Source organism: Cariama cristata, unplaced genomic scaffold (assembly GCF_000690535.1).
Source record: "Cariama cristata isolate BGI_N322 unplaced genomic scaffold, ASM69053v1 scaffold35335, whole genome shotgun sequence".
NCBI lineage: Eukaryota > Metazoa > Chordata > Aves > Cariamiformes > Cariamidae > Cariama > Cariama cristata.
The window spans coordinates 1-8,462 of NW_009618748.1; the positions used below are offsets into that span (position 1 = coordinate 1).

General features: G+C 56.0%; 1 protein-coding gene across 1 annotated transcript; it reads right to left on the bottom strand.

Annotated features, from left to right (window-relative positions):
* Positions 1–669: 669 nt before the first annotated feature.
* On the bottom strand, positions 670–6,736 carry LOC104162289 (cysteine and histidine-rich domain-containing protein 1-like). Its single transcript, XM_009700986.1, has 11 exons — positions 6,577–6,736; positions 6,289–6,338; positions 6,134–6,190; positions 5,447–5,595; positions 5,196–5,308; positions 4,871–4,929; positions 3,959–4,029; positions 3,631–3,733; positions 2,198–2,317; positions 1,685–1,747; positions 670–918 (listed from the first exon to the last, which is right to left on the bottom strand). Exons 1-11 carry the CDS (start codon positions 6,638–6,640, stop codon positions 670–672), a joined length of 1,098 nt encoding a protein of 365 aa, XP_009699288.1. The 5' UTR covers positions 6,641–6,736.
* Positions 6,737–8,462: the final 1,726 nt, after the last annotated feature.

An 8,462-nucleotide genomic window follows, 5' to 3' on the forward strand; every position in this document is an offset into this window, starting at 1 on the left:
CCTTGCCGGCATTGCGAGGTGTTACACGGCAAAACCCCCTCGGGGATCCCCCACCTCCGCGGCCTCCTTGTGACCTGTTGCTTGGTCGACATCGACCTCCCGCACCCGGGCAGTTTCACGCCTACAAAGGCCTTTGCGGAGGAGGATGTCAACTCCTCGCAGGCAGCGATGACACCTCCCTCATGCCTGCAGCCACCCTCCACCTCCTGTCACCTCCCGGGCCCGGCTCCCCTTCCCCGCCGCACAAGGAGCGAGGTGGTGTGGGGAGTTAAGCTCAGCTCACCCTGGTACCCCGGGGCTCCGCACCCTCCCAGAAACGCCAAGGTCAGGCAGAACGCTGGGCTATGAGCACCCCAGCCCCAAGGACACCTGGCACAGTCTGCCTGAGGTGCACACAAGGCGGCTCCTCCCATTGTCCTGCCCTGGCCAGGCACGGGAGAGGGAAAGACAGATGGCAGGGTCCAGCCCACTGATGTTTCTCAAGCGCCTATCAGGAATTTCAGAATACAACCTTTGCTCTGGGTTTTTATTACTTGCCCCTTCTGACCGGGGAGAAGGCATGCTGCAGCCTGCATGCAGCTCTGGACTGGGTCTGCTGCTCTGGAGCTTGTGCCAAGGTCCCCGGCAGCTCAGGAGCCAGTGCTGCTCAGCTGCTGAAGCACTTGACTGTCAGTTGTTCGATGTTCCCATTTCCAGCTCCTCATCTTCCTCCTCCGACCAGCTCAAGCTGTCATCTGAGTCCTCCCTTTGCGCTGCCCCAGGCTCCTCTGTGTTGGCAGCCTCCTTCTGCCCACTACGGGACTGCGACCTGCTTTGGGGGAGCTCCAGCCTGGCCCAGGAGCCAGGGCTGGCTTTGCAAAGCATGATCTCCACCTTGGTAGGGACCATGCTCACAAAGCTCTTCTCTATTTCGATGACCTAGAGAGAGGGAAAGGTGCAGTGAGCAGGGCAGGGGAGGGCAGGCAGCACACGCTCATCTTTCCTCTAACGGACAGGGCCCTGCCGGAGGAGAAGAGAGGAGAAATCTCCTCTCCTCATGTGCCCAGGAGACAGAGCAGGATGAAACCTCGGCTTCTGCTGAGCTTCATGGTGTTACGTCTAAACAGCACCGCAGCGCCGGTACTGAGCTATGGGGAGCTCAGCTAGCTGCAGCCACACGCACAGCTGCTGTATAGCCCTCTCCCCACGGCAGTGAGCTTCGCTGAGACACAGGCATACCCACACCCGGCAGCACATACCAGAAACAAAGGCAAGAAATGCACATGCAAATTCCTGAGTCTCACTGCTCCTCCCCAACCAGCAAGCAGCTGAGGAATCGAAGAGCTAGTCTCTCCCCTCACACCGCTGCCTGCCCGCAGGCACAGCAGGATTGCAGGGGGAGACAGGGACCTGCAGGGACAAAGACCCTTTGGGGCAGGCTGGGACCAAAACCAGAACACCTACAGAGCCGGCAGCGACATTCAGCTCTGCTCTTAGTCCAAGATTGATCAGTGCAGCCACCGGCAGCCTCCAATACAGCCCTCCTCACAACCCCTGAGGCATTTCCTAGCAAAAATGGCTATAAATGCTGGTACCTGGGCAACCTGGCCCAGGAGCAAGAGGAAGCACAGGCTGCCTCACAGCATTGCAGCCCAGCCCCATGCGGACTACTGGAATAGGGAAATCGAAGTAAACAGGATCTTACCCCCCAGAGATCCAGTTCTGCCTGGAAAATCTTATTCCCTTCAAAGATGATATGAACCTCAAGCTGAAAGATCAACAGAAAATTACCTGAGTGGGTAGTACGGCACTGCCAGAGCTCTTCCCACAGATAGTGCAGCTGCCTTCCAGCATCCCACATCCTGGCTCCGGTGTAACAGTCTGGTGATGCCTTCAGCACCTGGGAGCATTTCACCCCCTTCAGAGCATGCCAAGTTCACCTCTGCCACCAGTCAAGGGATTCAGGGTCAGCAAAGGCATCCACTGAGGCTGAAAGCCACTGAGCCAGCATGGCCGGGCATATGCTGCTGCAGCAGCAAAGCCACCATGCTATCAGCTCGGGGATGGCAGGTCGGCAGTGCCAACCCCAACTGCAGCAACAGACCAAATAGGCCATCAAAGAGTGCCAAGCACCCAGCCAGCTCCTGGCTGTTGGCTCATCAAAATCAGGCACCATGAAAGCATGTACCCCTAGCCCAGCTCTGCTGGCCCCACTCACCACGGTGCGGTTGGCTTTCACACTGCTGAGGGCAGGTAAGGGGTTCTTGGCATAGACCGTCACCACCACCTGGCTGCTGGTTTGATGCCAGTCCTGCCGGCACGACACTGCCTTCTTCTCCTGCCAGGGAGAGGAACACATCACGCCACGGTGTCTAGCCCAAGCACACCCCAAACAGAGTGAATGTCTGTGCCAGAGGATACTCCTTTGCACATCTCCTTTGCAGAGTGCTGGCCGAGGTTGGCATTGGTTAAGCAAAATCAAACCCTGCCTTTCACGCAGGTTTTTGAGGTGAGGTTGTTCATACAAGGGTAGGCAGCCCCTGCCAGGCTGTCCCATGCAACACGGGGCATCTGTGCTGCGCTTGGGGTTGCTCCAGAAGGACAACTTAAGAACAGAGACATCCCCTTCTTGTTCCAGATTCACTCTGCTCATAGGCACTCTGCACAGTCAGGAAACTCGGTCTGGAGGGCAGTCTGTTTCTGGACATGCATCGTGCCACCATGCTAAATTTGGGAGGCAGATGAGCCCTGATTGGCCATGTTTCACCTTTCTCCCACAGGACCCCCACCTCCTCTGCACCACAGGCAACTTTGGCTCCACCAGGCCTTTCTTAGCATCACCAGGAGACAGACCCCTTGCAGCCCTCAGCATTGTCAGTCAAAGAAATGCCCCAGGAGGAATCCTAGCCTCAAACTCAGGTGACAGAGAATCTGCATCACAACATCACAGTTTATTCACTCTTTTACATCCACTATATGTTTTCTGCTCCAGGACAAGGAACAGACGAGGCTCAGAGGGGGTTGCTCAGAGCAGTGCTGACTCAGAGGAACATGATGCACTTTCAGGGATATCCTGGGCCACTTTGGTGCAACTTTCCCAGCTCAAGCCTGTTTCCAGCCAAAGCTTTCCTGGGGAAACTTACACACACACTATATTGGGAATTGGAATCTCCTCCTCATTGCCCTGCCTCAAGACCATGTCACTATGTAGATCAGGTCCCTCCTGGGAAGCAGTTGCAGAGGGAAAGCTTCATTAAAACCAAATTCAGTCATCTGCAGTCATCTATCAAAACTTCTGGGTTTTTTTTGCAGGGCTTTTCCTATGCTCAGCTGCCTATCCCTGTGCAGCAGCCTGCAGCACTGGCTGCTCCATGCCTGGGGCCAGCTCTTGCCTCATTCAGCTTCCTATTGCACATCTGCCCATTGGGTGCGAGAGCTTACATATTTTGTGAACGCAGGAGCAGCATTTTAAACAGCAGATGGCTGCAGATTAGGCATTCAAACCCTGCACAGTCATCTGCCAGCAATTATGAAAATTAAGATAATTAAATGCAGAAATGCATCTTAATGCAGAGCAAGGGAAGGAGCACTCCTTGGGTGCCAATAACAGCACCTTGCTTACAGGAGTCATCCCCCCGAGAGCCCCCTTACCCCCTTCCCTGTCCAGCAGTGCCACCCCCTGCTGCAGCCTGGCTGCTCCAGGAAGGCGCTGAAGTCCGTTGTTTTGACTCCGCAGCAGCTCCAGTACTTCATCCTGGGGAGAGTGGGGTGATGTGAGCAGGGAGCGCCCATGGGAGGAGGAGAGGGGACCACAGGGGGCTTCAGGGTGGTGGGAGAGAGGGGCTCAGAACCAGCAGCTCCCCCTGCGTATCACCCACAATGGCACCAGCCATGCTGCTGAGGCCACACAACCTTGCAGTGCAGCACTTTCAGCCCTCAGCTGGGTCAGTTTTCTCCCTGGTAAAGGGTTGTTTCTTACCCCTCATGGAAGACAGGAACGCCAGGGTGGAAAGTACAAACCTCTGTGTTGCTCTCCAGGCCCTGGTAGATCTGTGGAGTAAGAAGCAGAGGAAAGTTTTGGATGTACCTCCGGCACAGCCCGGCATGGCACAGCCAAGTGTCCGCCCGTCGGTGCCCATCCCTGTATAGGGCACAGCATGATGCCCAACATCACTCTTTTGTTGCGTTCAGCATCTGTGAGGACTTACTCTGGGACAACGCCTAGCCGGCAGCCCAGCACTGGTCCTTGCTCCCTGCTGGCACGGCAGGCACCCCGGCTTCACCGGGCCTTCAGTGTCATCCCCATGACCCTGGCAGCAGCCCTTCCGTACGCTCTTTCCCAAACACGGCCTGGTCCCAGCCTGGGGCTGTGCAGCACCAGGACGGTGGGCAAGTGTGGACACTGCTGAGACTTGTTCCAAGGTACAAGTGTCCGTTTGTCCATTCTGTCCTTTCCCCTGCTTCCTAGATCATGTCAGTCTTATGTCCTCATCCACATCCCGCCTTTGGGCCAAGATAGAAAGTGGGCTGTGCTGCCTTAATGAAATGCAGGTGGGAATTATTCCATATGCATTTTACCTATATGCCCATATCCTGAATATGTGCTATATTTCATTACAAGCAATTAGCAGCAGTGAAAAGCAAATGTACCACCTATCCAGGAATCTGGAAGCCTCTTGCAGGAATGTGGCTGGGAGGCAACAGAAGCAGCCACTCCAGGGACAGAATGAGCAGGAGCATATGGAGCCGATGGGCACTGCCACCTCCCACCCATCTGGCACCCTGCCCTGCACCCGGTGGCAGCTGGGAGATGAGCCCCCATGCTTGACCTGTGATGCTCCCAGCCACGCAGTACAGACCATGCAAAGATGGGACCCTGCCAAGTACTCACTGCCTTGCAGGCTGCGTTCTTGCAGGTGGTACCAGCTCTCACCTGGGCAGTCGCCTCCCCTGTGAGAGCAATACAGCTTCATCCCGGGCACATGCCACCCGTGCCTGCCTCCAGACCCTCCCCGCAGCCCCACTGCCAGCTCCCCAGCTTAGCATAGATGTCCCGTGAACACAGCCCATTGCAATGTGCCTCCGAGATGCAGCTCTGTGGGTTTGTAGGTGGCTGAGCAGGCAGCATCCACCATCCTGCACTGAACCTGCCATGCAAAACCCCATGCTGAACTTGCCACGTGCAACCCTGCTGCCATCCATCACCTCATCACTACCTGCGCAACTGCCCTCCGGTGCCTCATCCTTGGAGGACAGGTTCAGTTTCTCCAGTGCCTGCTCCAGAGACCTGGATACTTTAATTGGTAGCAGTTGTCTTGGCTCATCAGAGCTGGGAAACAGCAGCAGCAAAGGCCAAGTGGGTTTTTTTTGCAATTTAAGTGTCATTGCCTCTCCTGAAGAAGCAGCAGGGCAGGACACATGCAGAAGCAGCACGGCAGGGTGACACTGTTAGCTGAGCCTGTCTCACCTTGGTCTTTCCCGCTGCATCTTCTCAGCTGATTTTGGTCCTTGGATGATGAGCTCCTCCACTGGTTTGGCCTTCGGCTTGTCTGAGGTCACCTCTTGGCTGAAAGGCTCAGGGAGCTTCTCCTTTCTGTGAAACCCCCTTGTGCATCCCTGAGCAACGGAGGCAAGCCTGATGCCCACCATGCCCTCCCTAACCTAGCAGCTGCTCCCAAACCCTGCGAGTTTCCATACTCTGGTGTCTCTATGTCCCACAGATATGGGCTGTGACCCTGCACTAGGGCAGGGGCTGCATCTGCAGGGATTCCTGGGGACAAGATGGTGTGGCAGCCTCACAGGGGCCATGCCAGACAGGTCTCAGGCCCCTACATTCCTGGGCCTCTGCTGCCTCCTCCCCCCGCCCCACCAAGGACCACTCAGACATTCACAGCTGTGCTGGTGCTTGGGGCATTTGTGTTCATCCTGCAGGATCCTGGTGGGGGATCCCAGCCCCTTCCAACACCCTTCTCCTGGAGTGCCTGCTCTGCACTTTGGGAGCAGCACCCTTGCTTGCAGATAGGAAATTCCCAGCTGGCAGCGCAAAGGGGGCAGCCTTGGCACTGGATGGGGACAGGACAGGACAGGGCAGGGCAGGGGCAAGGCGGATACGACAGAGGAGAAGCGGTTGCATTTGGACTGGTGGGTTGCTCACCTTTATGGAGAGGAACTCGGAGAAGTCTGTTGTACGTTTCTTGCAACAAGACCAGCCCTAGGCACCAGGAGATGACAAATTGGTCAGGTGTGGGCAATCCCACCAGGCACAAGGTCCCTCCCTGTAGCTGCAGCCCTGGCTCCTGCCACGCTCACCTTCAGGGCATCGTGGAAGATGGGGACGCCTGGGTGATACAGGCAGGAATCTGAAAAGGGAAAATCAGACAAAACCTTACCTTTCAGGAGGAGCAATCGTACCCACAAGCCACCCGTGATGCCCAGCAGCTCCTGAGCCAGCTCCTGCCACCGCGGGCTGCCTGCGCTGGGCTCCACTCAGCCCTGCTTGGCAGCTCAGGCTGCAGCATGGCAGCCGAGGCCGCAGACCGGGAAAGTGGCATGTGTTCCTGCTCACCCCAGCGCAAAGCAGATGAGCAGCTCACTTACCCTTGGCATTGTGCTCAGGGTCAAACCTCTGCCCGCAGCCCTTGTTGTAGCACAGCAACGCCATAGCTCGGGAGTACTTGCAGCGTCCTTCACTCCTTCCACAAAAATCCCATCAATCTCATCTCTGCCTGTGATCCCCCCTCCGCTTACCGCAGTTTCCAGCCCAGGCGCTGGGAGGTGGCTTTGCCTATCTTTGGAGGCAGTTGGAGGAGGTGGCTGGTAACCGGAGAGCAGGCTAAAGATGGACATAGCAGCTCGGCAGCTGACAGGACCTGGCACCCCTGTTATCTTGAGAGGCATTTCTGTCCTGCCCCTGCGCTCAGCAGAGGGAATGCGTGCTGCGGGGTGGCTCCGCACCTGGGGTAGGCAGAAGACCTCCCAGCGCCTGCCATCCCACCAGGGATCCAGCATGGGAAGCATTGGTGCCTCCCTAGTGTTCACACTCGGCTTGGGGCAACCTGTGAATCCTCTTGACCAACTGCTCTCAGTTTCTTCAGCATTTACAGAAGCAGCTGAAAGTTTCCTGAAAAAGAAGAGAAGAGACTTTCCAAAGTCTCAGGGCAAAACCTGTGCTGATCTCCCCCAGACCCAAAAGGCATGATCATCTCTAGACAGAGGCACCAGTGGACCAAAGCAGTACACGTGGCCAAGATATCCTTCAATGCAGGGTCTTGTGCAACCCAGAGATGAAATCTCTCCCCTGGAATATCACTGTTGTCACAGAAGAAGAGCGCAAAATGTTACATGGGCCCCCTGTACCCAGGAGGGGTTTGCTCGGGCTTCCTGCTCCCATTCGGGGACCCAAGGGTTTTCCTGTACAAACAGGAAACCCTTTTGAGCTCAAAGGTTTTACTTAGTTCCTACAAGCATCTAAAACAAATACTATTTTTTGTTGTTCCTATTTGCAAAGAGAGTTATCTCCTAGGTGCTGCCCTGACCTGGCGGAGCACACGGCACCTGGAGAGCATTTCTGCTCGGGAACCAGGTTTGACATAAGCCCTTGGAGCTATCAGATAGCACAAAGGGCAGGTCCTGCAGGCAGCAGCTACCCAGGGAGTCTGCTTGGGAGGGGAACCCACACGGTCTGCTCTGGCTGATGTAACCCCATCCCTGTCCCATGATGTTTATTTAACCTAGTTAATCCCACTACAACGGCCTGCAGGATCTGCTGCCATCCCAAGATCTCCAAAGTCCAGAGTTAGGATGCACCCTTGCCGAAATTCTGGAGATCACCAGGGACATAACTCCAGACTCATTTCACACTGCCCTGCTGCTCCACTCCAGCTCAGTTCTGCCATCCCCACCTTGAGATGCACCAGCCAGCAGCAATGTCGGGCTTTTCCTTGTTAGCAAGGAAGACAGATGACAGCCCCACTGGAGTGGGGGATGCGTATCACCATCACCATAAGGCCTCCTTATACCTGGGTAGCCTGTGTATATAGCCACATCTAACCCAAAAGCTAGGAGGGAAACATCAGGGCACTGGGGAACCATCACACAAGCATGAGACATGTGGCTTCAAGCTCATACCTCCCTTGAAGGACTGCAGTGCCTCAAGACACAATAAATGACCCAGTGGTCCTAAAGGTGGGTAAAAAACTGCTGCTGGCAGCCAGAGCCTCTGCTCAGGCAGAAGGGATCACTTGGGACCCAGGAAGCCAGGCAGAGCCCGGTGATGGGGGAATTTGCGGTCTCGGGGGCTGAGCAGAGCTATAAGGTTTCAGATCTCCTTGTCCTTTTCCACGAGCTGTCAGCAAGGCTGCAGCTGTCGCCATCCCCGTGCCAGTGAGAATCTGGAGCTCGGGTTACCTCACACTTCTCGAAGGAAATAGCAGGAGGATGCTGTGGCTGACTCACACTCCCAGGCTCCTTGCAGAGGGACCAGC

What these genes read in the sequence shown, in the direction of transcription:
- LOC104162289 (XM_009700986.1), bottom strand. Translation starts at nt 6,640, where the DNA reads ATGGCGTTGCTGTGCTACAACAAGGGCTGCGGGCAGAGGTTTGACCCT. An exon ending in AGAACGCAGCCTGCAAGGCA is followed by an intron (nt 4,030 to 4,870) that starts GTGAGTACTTGG and finishes CTTACTCCACAG; the next exon opens with ATCTACCAGGGCCTGGAGAG. An exon ending in GTTCCTGTCTTCCATGAGGG is followed by an intron (nt 3,734 to 3,958) that starts GTAAGAAACAAC and finishes CACTCTCCCCAG; the next exon opens with GATGAAGTACTGGAGCTGCT.